The sequence below is a fragment of the Danio aesculapii genome, chromosome 22 (assembly GCF_903798145.1).
Source record: "Danio aesculapii chromosome 22, fDanAes4.1, whole genome shotgun sequence".
Taxonomy (NCBI): Eukaryota; Metazoa; Chordata; class Actinopteri; order Cypriniformes; family Danionidae; genus Danio; species Danio aesculapii.
Genome location: NC_079456.1, coordinates 3,660,838 through 3,679,600, shown reverse-complemented (window position 1 = coordinate 3,679,600; position 18,763 = coordinate 3,660,838). Strand labels below are relative to the sequence as shown.

The window sequence follows — 18,763 nt, the reverse complement described above, 5'->3', positions numbered from 1 at the left end:
AAAAATAAAAATCGTCTTTACATGGGCGATTTTGGCATTTTAAGATTAATTAAGGTCTTATTTTTATACTCTAAAATTTAGGACTTTAGGATTCACGGACACCCTGTAAATACCGTGTTTGATATTAACCCTGGAAAAGACTTTTAGATTACAACCTGTTGATTGGGCATGCCCTTGACAGTGTGTTTTTGCATTTTCGTGTGGATGATCTTTTATTTTTTTAAACTTAGTTTATAAAAGCACCCTTGTACATGTGGACATGGTCTTAGTAGAAGAGTGGACTGGTTTGAAGACTTAAAGAAGTGAAGACACGTTCCCTGATGTTCGGAAAAACACAAATTCCACTCACTTTGGACTTTTCAAGGATTTTCCGCCAATATCTGGCTTTCGCTAGACGAAGCAGCAGGGTGAGAGTGACCCGATATTGAGTGTAAATCTGTTTTGTACACAACACCAAGGACTTCAAATATTGCCGTAAGACCCTCAGGAAAGACTCCGGCTGCGGTTTTGCCGTCCATCAAAACAGGTCTCAGCCTATTTGTGCTGAGTGTCCCTCCATTATTTACAAAGAAAGAGTCAAAAATAGGCCCAGAGTGCTTCTCTGTGCTGCAGGTTTATTACTGAAGCCAGACGGAAAAGTAGCGTCTCTCACACTCTGTTGGGTAAGTTATCTAAAAAAAGTAGTTAATTACTAATTACATAGTTAAAGCTATATTTAAATGACTTTTATAGTTACTCTGTCTAAAAGGTAACGTAGTTACTAATTACACCGTTAAAGTTGTATTTAAATTACTTTATAATTACTCAGTCTGAAAGATAACTTAATTACTAAAGATATCGTTAAGGTTTATTTGAATTACTTTTAGAATTACTTTGTCTAAAAGGTAGCTTAATTACTAATTACATATTTAAAGTTGTATTTAAATTACTTTATAATTAAAAGGTAACTTAATTACTAATTACATATTTAAAGTTGTATTTAAATTACTTTTATAACTACCCTGTATAAAAGGTAGCTTAATTACTAATTACATATTCAAAGTTGTATTTAAATTACTTTATAATTAAAAGGTAACTTAATTACTAATTACATATTTAAAGTTGTATTTAAATTACTTTATAATTAAAAGGTAGCTTAATTACTAATTACATATTCAAAGTTGTATTTAAATTACTTTTATAATTAAAAGGTAACTTAACTACATATTTAAAGTTGTATTTAAATTACTTTTATAATTAAAAGGTAACTTAACTACATATTTAAAGTTGTATTTAAATTACTTTTATAATTAACCTGTATAAAAGGTAACTTAATTACTAATTACTTGACTCAATGTTGCTTAAATCCATAGAAATCTCAGTGCATAGGGAATAGATATTAAATATTTCAATGAATGATAGTAGAAAAAATTTAATAAATACAAAGATTTTTAACTCTTTAAATTTGATTCAAACAGGACCCTTTTATTTTAATTTATTATTTTTTATTTTAAAAAGTAGAAAAATTTACTGTTTATTAGTAAATAGTAAATGTATGTTTATTTAAATTACTTTTATAAATACTCCATCTAAAAAGTAGCTTAATTACTTAACAAGTAAGTTAACTACTTAATACTTCTTAAAATCCATATAAATCTTAGTTCATAGACAACAGTTATTCTATTAACTTTTACATTTCAGTCAAACAGGACTTTAATGAAATTTTATTCATTTTCCTTCGGCTTAGTCCCTGATTTATCAATTTAATTTAATGACATTTTTTAATTACCACTACATGTATCAATCCAAAATGTTTACATTTAATAACCTCATATTTCTTATTTCATTTCTTTCTTATTGCAATTTCAATTGTTGGACAAATCTAACATTTAGTTGAAAAACTGAATTATTATGCGAAATATCGGAATAACTATATATATATATATATATAAATACATTCGCTCTGCTTCCCTGAATTGGTATATCCAGAAACACTGACTTTATGTGCAGTATATTATAAGTAACTGTAATTAAATAACCTGAAAGTAAAAAGTAATCCCCTACTTTACCTTTTCTGCAGATAAGTAATGTAACTACAGTACTTTGTAACTAATTACACTCAACACTGCTCTCACATAATATCGACTGCAATTTCATTCACAATATTAAAAAACAAAACAAAAACAAAACACAATGCTAATGAATATTTAAGACGTCACACTCCACTAAAATCATGCATTGGATATTGATTTACCTGTGAACTCTTGTTTTGGCTTTTATTTGGTTTATTGGTGCAGGATGAAAGTTCGACGCCTAGTGGTTGAACTAGGTATTGCACTCTTGGTTCATTTATTGCCATACTACTGAAAGCAGCAGCAGATAGTTCACCTCAGATATTGAAAACAAAATAAACCGTTTGAAATTGAACTTTAGAACTGTGACTCAAAACCAACACACATCAGTGATTCAGCATCTACATTTAATAATGTTAAAAAGGTTTAATAAGTAATCATTAGATTATAAACCTTACCATTTTGCCCATCTCATCACGTAGCGTGTTGTTAGGACTCAGGGTTACAATATAACCTGCTCACCTAATGTTTACATTCTTAATATTGATAATATTTGCTAATTAATGGAAATTAATGGAACTCTGAATCTGTGTTTCGGAGTCTGCTACTGTCCACCAGAGGTCGCATTTCAGTCACGGGCCATATTTTGAGAGCCTTCATGACTGAATGAGGTAAGGCAACCTAAGGTGCTGAAATATAATTGGCTAAACTGGCATTGGGCATGACCAAAACAAAGACGTAACACACATGTTCAAATCAGAATATCTGACTTAAGCATTGTTTTTCAGATAAACAAGAGTGTTCATTTAGCATGTTTCTTAAATATCTGCAAACATATTGTGGTTTTTTTTATGCTTTAGAAGAGTTTAAAACTTACATACAGCACCTTTGATTAAACGAATGCAGTATTTAAGATAATTATACTATAAATAACCGTAATGAAATTACCTAAAAAGGAAAAGTTATCACTATACTTTTATTAGCAGCAAAGTAATGTAACTAAAGTACATTGTAACTAATTACACCCAACACTGCTCTCACATCATATCGACTGCAATTTCATTCACAAAATTGGACAAAAACACAATGCTAATGAATATTCAAGACGCCTCAGTCCCCCAAAATGATCCATTGGAGGTCGATTCGTGTGTTTTCTCTCCGGCTAATGCTTTCTCTGGTTGCACATTTGTGTCGGGGTCGAGGCTAATGAGAGATCTTTTCAATGCCGTGTGCAGATGTGGGCTTTTTATCAGCGCTGATCTAAAGCAAACGGCAGAAAACACACAACGCAGCGTCCCTTTTAAAAAGTAAAAACCCCGCTGATATTTCCTCCGAGGTTTTTTTTTTTTCCTCCGTGAGGGCCTTATTGTGCGACGGTCTTTGTGCGGAACGGAAATCTAATTAAATGTTTTCAGATCTCTAGCTATATAGCCAAGATGCTCCCGAACGCATTCGCTTGTTCGCAGACAAACTCATTTACAACCTTCTGTCAACACTAACCTTTTATGAAAATTAGAGCACGGCCCAAAACTTTGAAGTTGCCGCTGATAACACAATATCGGGCCGGGGAAGATCAAAAAGCCTCAAAATGGCCTCTGAAAATCCCAATACAACTACAAAGTGAATAAGAGATATGCTTTTCGTGGCCTTGTTTTGTATGGAACGAGTGCGTCTAATGCACTCAGACAGAGCCTCTCAGCTGTTCTGCTCAACTAAACATATCCATTGATTTTATATCAACCTTGTCTGGCTAATTTCAGACTGATAAGGTTGTTCGGTGCGCTTCAGGGCATCTGTATATGGCACTGCGGGTTATATCATTGCTGATTGTCAAGCAAGAATCCATACAAGAGTCGTATAGAAAAAAAAGACTTTTACAGGTTCTGCCAAGTGAAAATATTGTGATGAAAATCAGTATTGCAAACATTTTTTAAAGGAACAGTGCATCTAAAACTGAAAGTTCTCATGTAATCAATCTACAGTGGTTTTAAACGTGTGTGTGTATATATATATATATATATATATATATATATATATATATATATATATATATACACATGGTCTGATGAGTCTCAATTTCTGCTGCAGCATCCATTCGGATTGGTCAGAATTTGCCATCAACAACATGAAAGCATGGATCCATCATGCCTTGTATCAACGACATGTCCATCCCTTTATGACCACAGTGTCTCCATCTTCTGATGGCTACTTCCAGCAGGATAACATGCCATGTTATAAAGCATGAATCATCTCAGACTGGTTTCTTGAACATGACAATGAGTTCACTGTACTCAAATGGGCTCCTCAGTCACCATATCTCAATCCAATAGAGCAGCTTTGGGATGTGGTGGAACGTGAGATTCGCATTGTGGATGTGCAGCCGACAAATCTACAGCAACTGTGTGATGCTATCATGTCAGAGCAAAACCTCTGAGGAATATTTCCAGTACCTTGTTGAATCTCTGCCATGAAGGATTAAGGCAGTTTTGAAGGCAAAAGGGGTTCCAACCCGCTACTAGTAAGGTGTACCTAATAAAGTGGCCAGTGAGTGTTTAGTTTTTACCTCAGCTCTGCCAGTGAGAGTGGTTGAGCTCATATTGCAATAGTGTCTTAAAGGGGGCGGGGCTTGTCAGATACTAGAAAGCATTTGATTGGTTAGAAGATTTGACGAGAAACTGAAGTATAGGGTGACTTCAAATAAACCGTCAATCCATTTAAGTGGAAGTGACAAACTAAAAATGTTGATGCTTATATCTTCTAAATGTGAGTTTTGTTGCTGTTTTGCAGCACACTGGATTATGGATATTGTTAAGGTTAACATACTGATGCTAACGTCTTAAAAAACTTTAGTTTTGAAGTTAAACAAATAAAAGAGGAATATTTAATCAATGACTGATAGTAGAAAAAATGTAATAAATACAAAGACGTCACAGACTTGACTCCAACTAACAGACAATATACGGCAAGCTTAACAGAACAGCAAAGGCTATGAAGATATAGCTCTAAAAATCGCAATGAATGAAAAACAACAGTTCACACCACAACTATAACGATGAAGATGCAGAGAAACAATATCACTGGGATCACATTCAGAGTGATTTTTTTCAATCATTTATTAGCTGAAAACACTGACAGCCAGTCAGAATCTACTGAAATATAAGGAGCTTGTGCTACTTACAAAAACAGTGTGGTGAAGCAGCCATTAGCTATTCTTCTATCCACAACCCAGGCTCATTCTGATTCTCATTCTCATACCCCTACGTACATTTCTGGAGATCACCAAATACGTCCCAGGAGCTACATTTTTAATGCGGTTTTTGTGTTCGCGAATCCACCAGAGGGCGCTGTGTACACTTTTTGAGATCTCAAATTTCTCTCGTGAGTGCATTCGTACCTGCTCTTCTCGCGTAAATCCACCAGAGACCGACGTCAACTGACTGACCAACCGACCGATATCCCCACCCACGCCCTTCCCTAAACCCAACGGATAGTGTTTTCAAAAGCACCGATTGACCCGCCCACCCACTTCCCTAAACCCAACCGACAGTGTTTTCAAAAGCAATCCAGAAAAAGAAAAGCCCCCTGATTTTTACCACATTTTCAGATTTTACCACATTCTCACCCTGTTATTTACTTGTTTATTTTGTTTATGTCGTACCCGCTTTCTGAAACCGTTCCTCACCGGACTGGAACCCCGTCGTTGCAGTGAACTCCTCTCTGCATCTCAAGTCGGCCGGCATACAGTGCGAGCCACTGGACAAACAGGTAACAGTGGAAATGCTGTCCATACGGAGATAAACGACCAGCTGATATCGCGAAAATGAACTACGTCATACCACCCCGTAGCATTCGTTTTAAAGACGAAATGCAGCCATATGTACTTCTAGCTACATAATTCGAGATCTCCAGAAATGTATATAGGGCTACGTTTTCAGAATGAGCCAATGTTGTCTATTCACCTATTTTTCTGCACATTTTGGAATTTTGCATCAAAAATTGCTTAAAGGAAACTCCAAGTTGGGAATAAATTTTGAAAATGTGCATAAAAAATGGTATGCGCACAACAGAGTAGAATAAACATTTTATCCGATAAGCAAAAATGCGCAGAAACCACAATAGCACATAATCAGTACCTGAGGTGATCTTTGTCATAGTAATTTATGCTGTTGTTCTGCTGCAACGTCACCTAAATACAAAGCATTTCTTACAGATTACAGAATATGCATCAGTAAAGTCATGTGATTTAGTTTGAACAGGTCATGTGATGATATAAATGTGTGTGTTGGGACGCGTTAATGGACTTTGCAGTGTTTTCAGCACATTGTAATGCTGCGTTCACACCGGAAGAAGCCTCAAGCGCGAGTGATTTACATGTAAAGTTAATGCAAAGACGCGAATAGACATCCTGTGGCGTGATACGTGCGAATGAGGCGGTGTGAATGACGTATTGCGAATCGCTTGAGTTCGAAAATCTGAACTTTAGCGGACATTCACGCCGTGTTAACCAATCAGCAGCTTGTTCTGGGGGCATGATTATGACGTAGCTGTTGTTGGTGTCCCGGGGGAAATTCCTCCAGCTGACAACGGACAACAGTTCATAAAATTTAGCTCGGCTCAGTCAGAAGCACTGCTGAAAGCTTCCATCATCCAGGTTTAGTTTGGAGTTGATGAACTCACAGAGCTGGCTGCACATCTGAAAGGATCTAGTGGACTCAGACAATGCTCCAAATGAATCAACGCTGTTTTTCAGCCTTAATAAAGCACATAAACACAGCTATTCTCTCAATAAAATCCATGTTAGCCATTTAGCAATAACCTTAGAGTCACCGGGTAGACAGAAGCCCTGCTCATCACGCGAATCCGCTTCTGTTGTGAAGTGAATTTGACGCACGAATGAAGAGAGTAAACTTATTTACGCATGAATAGTGCGATTTATCCGCGCGTGCCGCGTCTGGTGTGAACACAACATGAGACATCTGAAATGTTGTTTTGCTCATTTCTAAAACCCCTCAGCCATCAGTCCGTCATCACAGTGCTTCTGTGTTATTATTATTCTATTATCATTCCCTCCAGAACTGTCTGGAGCATCTGTCTGCGCTCCCAAAGAGCATCTCACACCTCCAAAAGCCACTGTATTGTGTTCATTGTGTTTCATCTACATCTTTTGAGGCGCAACTCATTTATTAGAGAAAAAAAGATGACGGTGGCTTCTGCCAATGCACTAGACTACATTTCTCTGTCTGATATTCGCTCCAGTTTATCAGGAAGTGGCTATTTAGTTCTCTATCACTCATTGGATGGAAACGTTGCTTTATTTGCAAATGTTTTATGCAATATTACAGTTTTGAATTTAAATCTAATTAGCATCTTTAGATGGGAACACAGCTACTGACTTGCAGAACACAAACTACTATAGAAATCAATGCCTTGGACCAATCAGTCAATCAGGTGAACAAATGGACTAAACGATGGCAAGAGTTTTCATTTTTGCGTGAACTATCCCTTTAAAGCTTCCAGAGAACACCTAATCAAAAGACAAAAAAGGAAATTAAAAACGAGATTAAGACAGATTAACGGCCTTCTATCAGAAGGAATGATAGAAAGTAAACACATCTTCAATCAGATGACTTTAATCAAGCGCTCGGTCTGTCGGAAACATCATCCAGCCTCTGATTTAACAAAGGGAACTGTAATTTAATTCCTCACTTGTCTGGGGAGTTCGTTAAAAGCTCCTCATTTGCATTTAGCTCTATTATACTCAGAATCATCTCAGGTTGGTAACTGCGAATGCTTTAAACGCACCTGCAATTGCCACACTTACAATGCCAACAAAATACGACGTGGCATTAACTGGATAGTGATATATAATTATGCCTTATGCATGTTACAGCTAGGTATGTATGTGATCTGCATCTTAAACAGGGAGTCTATCATCTTATTTCAAGTTAAAAACTCTCTTATTATTTTGCCCTTATGCGAAAGTTGATAATAAAAGTATATAGAAATTTCGATTTTAGTTTCAAAAAACATGACAACATAACCACCCACAAACACCCTAGCAACTGCATAGCAACCAAAATGCTTTATTCTGATTGGCTGATAAACATTCTAAAGTTGACCCATGACTAACAAGTTACAAGTGTTCAGTAGGGGGCGACAAAAACCAAGCTCCTGCAGCATTGATATAATACATGCAATCACGGGCGCTGCTGGGAGGGACTGGGGGGGGGGGGGTGGCGTTGAGTGATTCTAAGAGCCCACAACATTTTTGGGGCCCCCAGAGTTACTATCAGGGGTATACAGGGGTATATGTGATATACAACCCCCATCCACTTTCGTCCATGATACGCAGCAATAAACCCCCCCCCCCCCCCCCCCCACACACACACACATACATAAACTCTCACCCACCCCACACTCTTCAAAACTGTTGTCATAGGGCCCGTGCTGGCCAGTGGTGCCCCTTTGTGCAGTTTATTTGAAAACGTAACATTCTGTAGTGCATTTACTGATCATTTAACACCGTTAAAGCTACATGCGACGCGGCACGGCAACACACAATAAAAGTTTTTTTTTTTTCCATGTTAAAAGGAGGCTTTGTCCTAACCATCCATGATGGCAGTGTGCAAAATTTCTATTTTAGAATTGCTCTCTATTACCGTGACGTCGCAGCAAAACAGCAGCATAAACTACTATTACAATAATCACCTCAGGTACTGATTATGGGCTGTATTCAGTGCTCTCAATGTGAGTTTAAATACAATTTTACGTGACAATTATTGTCATACTCCTGAAAGCAGCAGCAAACAGGTCACTTCAGATCTAGTAAATAAAATAACTAGCAAACGTTTTGACATTGAAAGTCAAACCAACATCGTCAGTCACTCAGTAGCCCGTTAATAATGTTAAAGAGGTTTATTTAGATTAAACCAGTATTGATTGGTTCCGAACTCGATACTTCTGACAACACTACTTTTTACTCCTACTTTGAGTAGTGTTTACAACAGATACTTTCACATTGTTTGGTAAGTAATGGCATTTTATCTGAGTATAATTTATCAGTACTCTTTCCACCACTGCTAGAAACCTTAGGAAAACATGCCGATTTTTGAATTTAGTTGCCATTCAAAAAACATGACAACATAAACCCCCTAGCAACTGCATAGCAACAAAAACACTCGATTCTGATTGGCTGATAAACATTCCAAACGTTGATGCGTGACTAACAAGCTACAAATGTCCAGCAGGGGGCGCCAAAAATCAAGCTCCTGCAGCACTGATAGAATACACACAGTTTATTTGAAAACGTAACATTCTGTAGTGCATTTACTGATCATTTAACACCATCTCCTAGCTACATGCGACGCGGCACCGCAACACACGATAAAAGTTTTTTTTCCATGTTAAAAGGAGGCTTTGTCTTAACCATCCATGATGGCAGTGTGCAAAATTGCTATTTTAGAATTGCTCTCTATTTCCGTGACATCGCAGCAAAACAGCAGCATAAACTACTATTACAATAATCACCTCAGGTACTGATTATGGGCTTTATTCAGTGCTCTCAATGCGAGTTTAAATACAATTTTAAGTGACATTTATTGTCATACTCCTGAAAGCAGCAGCAAACAGGTCACTTCAGATCTAGTAAATAAAATAACTAGCAAATGTTTTGAAATTGAAAAGTGCAAACCAACATCGTCAGTCACTCAGTAGCCCGTTAATAATGTTAAAGAGGTTTAATTAGATTAAAACAGTATCGATTGGTACCGAACTCGATACTTCTGACAACACTAGTTTTTACTCGGACTTTGAGTAGTGTTTACAACAGATACTTTGCTATTTTTTGGCAAGTAAGGACATTTTTATTACAGTATAATTTATCAGTACTCTTTCCACCACTGCTAGAAACCGTAGGAAAACATGGCGACTTGTTAAAATCCACCCAGAACACGCTAATAACTGCAGAGCGATTGATTAAAAACCACTGTAGTTCAAAATCTTGCAGCTGAAAATGGTTCATAAACCTATTGTTGTGCATCACAAGTGCGTCTGCTCTCATATAAAGCTGGCAGAACCAATACAACACCCCTGAGGTCAAGCAAATGTAAATAGTCAGCGTTTGGCTTCAACCCGTCAATCACACGCAAAGGAAATTGGTTTATGTATGAACAAGTGGCGGAAATGTCATCCTCTTACTTAAGGCCAGGGTGTCACTCTGAATGCCTGCTCTTCTGTTGCGTAACACGCTGGATATCAGTGCATGGCGGCGGCGGATACACAATGTCCACACCTGTGTAGTCAATAACGGAGAAACGGCTGTCTCAGGATCTCAGATGCGCGAGGATGTAGGAGACAATGGAGTTGGCAGGGGGTTGAGGATGAGCAGGCTTTATATTCAGCCTGTAATAACGCAGCATTAGGCAGGTGTGTGTGAGTCATGCACATCCATCCAGCGGAGACGCAGAAACACAACGCTTCGTCATCACGACAAGTGTCTGTCATGAGCACTCACATGAGGGAAGAGGATTATTAGGAGACAGACTCACGGAAATCTACTCGGGAAATGACTGAAGAAAAGTCAAATTCTTAAATATTTCTAAAACATATTTGTTTCATACAAAGAGTGTAAAGTATAGCTAGATCTGTGCCTGAGTTTGTTTATATGCAGGCGTAATGTAGCCTAGTGGTTCTGGTCACATGGAATGCCTTTAAGGCAGGCTATCAGTCATTTAGTGCAAAGCTATCAGTAATTTGGGGCGGAGCTATCAGTGCTTTAGGGCGGGGCTATCAGTGTTTTGGGGCAGGACTATTAGTGCTTTAGGGCGGGGCTGTCAGGGCTTTAGGGTGGGACTCTTGGTGCATTAGGGTAGGGCTATCAGTCCTTTGGGACGTGGCTATCAGTCATTTAGGGCAGGGCTATCCGTGCATTAGGGTAGGATTATCAGTTCTTTAAGGCGGAGCTATTAGTCCTTTAGGGCAGAGGTAGCAATCCTTTAGGGAGGGGCTATCAATGCTAGGGTGGAGCTATCAGTCCTTTAGGGTAAGGCTATCATTCATTTAAGGTGGGGCTATCAGTCCTTTAGCGTGGGGCAAACATTCATTGAGGGCGGAGCTATCAGTCTTGTAGGGTTTGGCCTATCAGTCATTTAAGATGGGGCTATCATGGCTTTAGGTAGGACTATCAGTGTTTTGGGTGGGGCTATCAGTCATTTAGGGTGGGGCTATCATTCATTTAGGGCGGACCCAACAGTCTATTAGGGCAGAGCTATCATTCCTTTAGGGCGGGGCTATCAGTTCTTTAGGGTGGGGCTATCAGTCCTTTAGGGCGGGGCTATCAATCCTTTAAGGTGGCGATATAAGTCATTTGGGAGGAAGTATCAGTAATTTGGGCGGGGCTATGAGTAGGCGGTTCTGTCAGTTCCTTAGGCCGGAGCTATTAGTCCTTTATGGCGGCACTATCAGTCCTTCGGGTGGACCTATCAGTGATTTGGGGCAGAGCTATCAGTTCTTTAGGGTGACGCTATCAGTGTTTTTTTGAGGGGCTAGCAGTTCTTTAGGCTATCAGTCTTTTAGGGTCGAGCTATTAGTAATTTGGGCAGGGCAATCAGTCTTTTAGGGTGGGACTATCAGTCCTTTGGGCTGGAGCTATCAGTAATTTGGGCGGGACTATCAGTGCTTTAGGGGGCGGAGCTGTCAGTCATTTAGAGTAGAGCTATCAGTCCTTTAGGGCGGGGCTATCAGGGGTGTCTCATTTTAAGCTCTGCCTTCATTCAATCTTCCTTCATTTGTTAGCAACCATCATCTTCCAACAATCCAATTGGCTTCCAAAGGATGAAATCATACTCCGCCTTACATTTTCTTCTCATTTCAGTACAGATTCAATTGGATAAACATCCCAATAGAAAAAAAGGGACATTCTTGATATCCGTTTCATGATGGTCAAGAACAGTTGTAAAAAAAGATAAGAATATTCTAATATGAAGATTTTTACAAAAGTACAGAATATTCCACTCTAAGTTGTAAAATAAGAAGAGAATGTCTTGTAGTAAAGAAGACGGGAATCAGAGCTGCGAGCGAGGACACTGGAGACCCAATGATTGGCATTTCAAACACCGCATCAAGTGCTGACATCCTCTTTCACATGAGGATAACACCAGCGCAGGCTGCTTTTAAACGCCGAGCGTATCTTTGGCAGGAGCAGAAGTTTCTTTGGCGTGGAGTGCTGCTAATGTGTAATGAGTCACACCTGTTTAGGATTCTCCACCGCCGATAAATGAGGCTGGAACGTGCTCCGTCTATCCGTGATGCTCTCGCCGTGTTTAATCAGTGGCAACTCTTCATCTACAACACAAACAAACAACAAAAGCACACAAATCAGGACTTTGAAGGATTGGAGAGACGCTAATTACTAATTAACCGGGATTGCTTTGCACAAGAGATGCTTGTCAGAGGTACTTTGAAGTCAAAATACAGCCTATTGACTTTCTCAAAGCTCAACTTTTTTCTGTAAAACTCTTTTTTTTTTACACAAGGGAAATAATTGGTAGGGCTGGGCGTTATAACAAAAAAAAAAAACACACAAATCACAATATACAAGTAATCTCAAACCCTGATAACAATATCACAACATGAAACCTTTACTGTAAACTTAATTAATAAACATATACAGTCATGGACATGGTCAGCAACAATAATCAGGTAGGCTGTGATGTTAGCACGATGCTCAATTGGTACTAATGGGCCCAAAGTGTGCCAAGAAAATATCCCCCACACCATTACACCACCACCAGCAGCCTGAACCGTTGATACAAGGTAGGATCCATGCTTTCATGTTGTTGACGCCAAATTCTGACCAAATATCGCTGCAGAAACGGAGACTCATCAGACCAGGCAACGTTTCTCCAATCTTCTCTTGTCCAGTTTTGGTGAGCCTGTGTGAATTGTAGCCTCAGTTTCCTGTTCTTAGCTGACAGGAGTGGCACCCGGTGTGGTCTTCTGCTGCTGTAGCCCATCTGCCTCAAGGTTGGACGTGTTGTGTGTTCAGAGATGCTCTTCTGCAGACCTCGGTTGTAACGAGTGCTTATTTGAGTTACTGTTGCCTTTCTATCAGCTGGAACCAGTCTGGCCATTCTCCTCTGACATCAACAAGGCATTTGCGCCCACAGAACTGCCGCTCACTGGATATTTCCTCTTTTTCAGACCATCCTCTGTAAACCCTAGAGATGGTTGTGCTTGAAAATCCCAGTAGATCAGCAGTTTCTGAAATATTCAAACCAGGGGGGGTGTAGTGCGAATGGCTGTCGCGGACGAAAGTGAAGAGGTTTGGGGAGTCGTGGAAGAAAGTGAAAGCAAAGGGAGGAGGGAGGTTGAGGAGGGGGATTGGTAAAATGAGGTGCACAAATTAAGCCCTGGGTGTACCTAAAAAAGTGGCCGGTGAGTGTATATATATATATAGACCACAGGGAACAGACTATTCATATATTTGTGTGTTGATTTCATTTATTTTGAAATTCCTGATAAAAGTTTTGATCCACTTTTGACTTTTTTTAAAAATGCAACGTGCAAAATTTACAACCAATTAAATACTACATTCCAGTAAAACATATAGCAATATTTACATATATTACAATATATTTGACGATACCTCTAATGCGGTGTTCACACCAGAAGCTATTTGTGTGTAAATAGACGCGTGAACATTTTGAGTTTACTCACTTTGCATGTCAAAGCCGCTTCATTCGCGTGTCAAATTTACTTCACAACATTAGCGAATTCTACATTCTACATTGCATCGCGACTATAGCTACATTGCTAAATGGCTAACATAGATTTTATGAAGAGAATAGCTGTGTTTATGTGCTTTAGGAAGACTAAAAACAGTATAATTAATTTGGAGCCGTGTCTGAGTCCACTAGATCCATTCTGAGGTGCACCCAGCTCTGTGAGTTCATCAACTCCTCCAGAAACTATACCTGGATGATGGAAGCTTTCAGCGGTGCTTCTGACTGAGCCGAGCCCAGTTTGATGAACTGTTGTCGGTGTCGGCAGGAGGATTATTTATCCAGGACACCAACAACAGGCACTACGTTATAATCACTCCCTTACAAGAGAAAGCTCATGATTTTCCAACTCGAGCAATCGCGCAAAACGCTCAACTCGCGCCGCTCCATTTGCACGAATCGCAACATTCGCGCAGCCTCATTCGCGCGTATCACGCCGCAGGGTCTATTCGCGTATTTGCATTGACGTAACATGTAAATCACTCGCGCTTGACGATTCTTCTGCGTCTGGTGTTAGCGCAGCATAACAATGAGGAAATTTACATTAAAAGGTTTATAACTGTTAATAACTTAAAATATGTTTACAGTTTTCAACATTTAAGACAATCGAGAACAACTGAAGCTACACTAAAATGTCTTTTTTTCGATACATGATCTTACATCTATTTACTCAAATTCAGCTACAACACAAATAATACTGATAGTAAATACAACGGCATTGAATAAGCATGACTTTAGAGAGCGTTATTTACTTACTGATATTTACTAGCGACCAATGAAAGCATATAAAGCAAAAATTGTGCAGAAAGCCCTTATAAGGACATGCTTTGGGCGTGTTTTATGCAAATTAATATCCTTAAATAGAATACTCTAAATTCATTAACATCAAAACGAGATCCTTGTGAGCCACGGGGCATAACAAATGGGGGCTCGTCCGGGATAAACCGAAAGATTGGTGATTCAATCACACCAAGCAATGCCATTTGTTACGCCCTGTGGCTCACAAGGACGTAACAAAAAAGAGGGACACCCAGGAAAGCCCAAATTATACAACATAATCTATTAAAGTAATGATTTTAAACAACGTAAAGCAAAAATATGTTAATGTAGTAGTCAGGAATCAGTAGCGTTTCAGATGTAGCTGTGCGCATGAATTTGTAATGTAGTGAAGCAATGTTGGATGTACAAAATAATTGGATATAGCAAAACGAAACAAAAAATCCAGCCCAAAGCAGCGGCCCCTTGCCTCCAAAAGACAGCCATCAGGCTTTAAAGAGTCCAGAGGAGTAAATGACATGTGTTTCCTAAAGTAATTAGATTAAAACGGAGCCAACCATCAATCCCAACCAACTCCTAGACATTTAGGCTTTGATCCTTATTGTGGTGCTTTGGTGACCGGCGCTTTAAATTCAAATGAGATTGTGCTCATGTCAAAAGAGGGCGGAGCTACAAATGCCTGTGTATTAGCATAGTGGCAGATTCAAAACTCTAATGGCGGACAGCTGCCTCTCATTCAGGGATGTTTATGCTAAGGATGGAGAGATGGTCACTAGTGGGCGGGGCTTTCCTCCTCTGATGACACGTACAATAGGAGAATGTCAATCGAAGTGTTTCTGCAGACTGTTTTTATCAAGTGCGACTATAAAAAATAGAATTAATTAATGTTTACCATTTGAAGCTGGTTATATTCACACAATGCTGCCACAAAACGGTGTTTAAACCCCGTATAAAGGTGATTTTTGCATAATAGGCCCCCTTTAATAGCTTTGTGGGAATGAATGTTTGGTTAAAAAGGTTATATATTACAATTTTGGTGAAAAATGCAAGAATAACAACACATACTGTCACATTACTATGCTTAAAAGGTAACTAAGTATCAAATTTAGTTACTTTCTGTTAGAAAAAGTTACTTAGAGCGTAATATACCATCTGAAGAAGTAAAGAAGATCTGCTCTGATTGGCTGGAGAGTTTCAGCACACTGATGTCTGGAAGATCATCTTCATCATAGTCGTGTCCTTCTTCCTCCGTCGTCATCGTTTTACACGTGTCTGGTCCATCTAAAAAACCCAGAAAGACAGTCTCAGACAGAGGAAGAACAGCGTAAACTAATAATTTAACAGACCATTGCATTCAATCAGTCAATCCGAGTTTAAAAGGATGTGAAGGACACGCTAAAAAAGGTGTACTCTGGGAATAACGTTTAATGACTAAAACAAAGATGGGATGTGAATAAAGGAAGGTCACTGATGACTTTCCTTTCTTAACTTTTTTTCTTGACGTTTTAAAAAAACGTTGTCAGCCACCGTCAGCTTTTTGATGATTTTCACCTAAATTTGATGACATTGTAAATATTTTCTGCTGGGAATCTATTAGTAAGAGTGAAACCTAGCATTTTAGCATCATTTTACCATAGTAAGTGACAGTCTAATTCGATCTCTCTTTTGTATGTTGTAGTGCTGTATTTATACCATAGTAATCTAGTGTTTGCTTTGGCTTTTTCAGGGTTAATTATTGTGAAATTCTGATTGCAACAGGGAAATACTGGATAATCTCTGTAGACTGGTTGCGTTTTATGCCGTTCTGCCATTTGATCTTAAAATTTGAGCAAAATTACCTGTTTTGTCATCATTTTAGACATTACATATATATATTAGTGGTGGGGCGTTATCGTCGTTAAAGTGCTGTTAAAAAAATTGCCGTTAATCTATTCTCAAAGTTGGGATGTGAGCTGGGTCTATTCTACGCAAGCTATGATGACTTTCACCTTGATATTTTAGCGCGGATGTATACCTGACCAGTGAGCCGTCTGACAAAATAGTGCCCTTCTGAATCAAATCAGCAGGATGACCTTCACTTAATTCGAAGACACTACTAACTACGCTTACATGGACATATGTGATCTAGTTATGTGCCTTAATAGACAATAATATAATGAAGGTGTTTACGTGAAGTGCTTTCATGTAAGAGTTTCCTGTAATTTTGGATGACTTTAACTGCAGATCTTCAGTTTCAGCTTCACTCATCAACATTCCATTCATGCCTCATTGACAAACTTGTAAGAGTGTTATGGAATTTAATAACGCACGCTGAATGGAAAGAAAAAAAAAACTTCTGCATTTCGTGATGTGTGTGTGTGTGTGTGGTCCTTTACTGAGAGCTGCATGTGTGGATCTTGTCGGAAAATGTGGCCAAAAAGTCCTACATGACGGTAATAGTTTGATTGTGGTGTTTACTTCAATAATGCCACTATTATCTACATACTCCACATGTCTTAATTCCATTTCTGTTTAGTTCAGTTATGACTTTAGTCGGATCAAGGTGATTAAAATAAAAAATAAAAATGGCTGTTTGGAGCTTATGTAGGCCTACAGTTCACAATTCATGTCTAACTGAATAAACAGTTAGTAAACACAAGTACATCTTACTGAACATCATTTATTTTCATCACTAATTATCATAGTAGAACAGTTTCTCAAGCAGTTTGTGATGCATTTTGGAAACAGGAGACGAGCTCCTGGTCTAATGCGCCATCTGGCTCGAGAAACCCGTTCTCAAACACTTATTTAGTCTTTATTTGAGTAGCACACGTATTCTGAATACCTTCGGCCGAATTCAAATGAGCCATTTTAATCTAGATTCATTCCAAGATTACAGTTAGATTAATCTAGTTAAATAATTTATCTATGCCTGCCTATAATATATACAGCTGAAGTCAGAATTATTAGCCCCCCTGAATTATTAGCCCCCCATTTATTTTTTTCCCCAATTTCTGTTTAACGGAGAGATTTGTTTTCAACGCATTTCTAAACATAATAGTTTTAATAACTCATCTCTAATAATTGATTTATTTTATCTTTGTCATGATGACAGTAAATAATATTTGTCTAGATATTCTTCAAGACACTTCTATACAGCTTAAAGTGACATTTAAAGGCTTAACTAGGTTAATTAGGTTAACTAGTCAGGTTAGGATAATTAGGCAAGTTATTGTATAACGATGGTTTGTTCTGTAGAATATTGAAAAAATATATCGCTTAAAGGGGCTACTAATATTGACCTTAAAATGGCTTTTAAAAAATTAAAAACTGCTTTATAAACTGAAATAAAATAAACAAGACTCTCTCCAGAAGAAAAAATATTATCAGACATACTGTGAAAATTTCCTTGCTCTGTTAAACATATATAAACAAATATTTTTAAAAAGAATCAAAAAAAAAAAAAAATCAAAGAGGGGCTAATAATTCTGCCTTCAACTGTGTATATGTATATATATATATATATATATATATATATATATATATATATATATATATATGTATATGTAAGCATTTTAGATGTATACAATATGTAATATATATAGACATTATCAAATTAATAAAATATACAGCAAATGAGAAATAAATGGCAGAAAAAAGGAATTAAAACAGACAATATTTCTAAAAAAACATAATACTTACAAGAATAAAATGTATCAGCAGCATGAAATGTGTGTGTGTGTGTATATATATATATATATATACACACACACACACACACACACACACACACACACACACACATTCCATGCTATATGCAATATATATATATAAATTATATATATATAATTTATTTTATCTAAACTTTTTTTACTTTTTCACTTCATCTTCAAGTTTTACATCTACAGATTTACAATCATAAATGTAATTTTCACCAAAATAAAGTGTGACTGAAAGTTAAAGGGTTCATAATTTTTAAATGTTCTTCAAACCTAAATGCTCGCCACTTTACACAACATTTGGTTTTTAAGTATATGCAGCGGTTTCACAATCTCGAAAAAGCACCGAATTGCTGAAGGCGAAACATTTAGGCTCAAATCACCGGCAGTCATTTTCCAAGTGTGATTTAAAATCTTGAATTGAGAAGTAAATGAAGCAGCAATCAGCCGTTCCAGC

The 18,763-nt window shown here is 37.9% G+C and overlaps 1 protein-coding gene across 3 annotated transcripts in view; it reads right to left on the bottom strand.

The window, feature by feature from the left end:
- Positions 1-18,763, bottom strand: part of impact (impact RWD domain protein) — a 65,584-nt gene that overhangs the window by 22,019 nt on the left and 24,802 nt on the right. For all 3 annotated transcript variants that reach the window (XM_056448237.1, XM_056448238.1, XM_056448236.1), the window contains 2 exons: positions 15,758-15,889; positions 12,298-12,392 (listed from right to left, as the gene is read on the bottom strand). In XM_056448237.1, the coding sequence (XP_056304212.1) occupies positions 12,298-12,392; positions 15,758-15,889 (227 nt within the window). The remainder of the gene's footprint in view (positions 1-12,297; positions 12,393-15,757; positions 15,890-18,763) is intronic.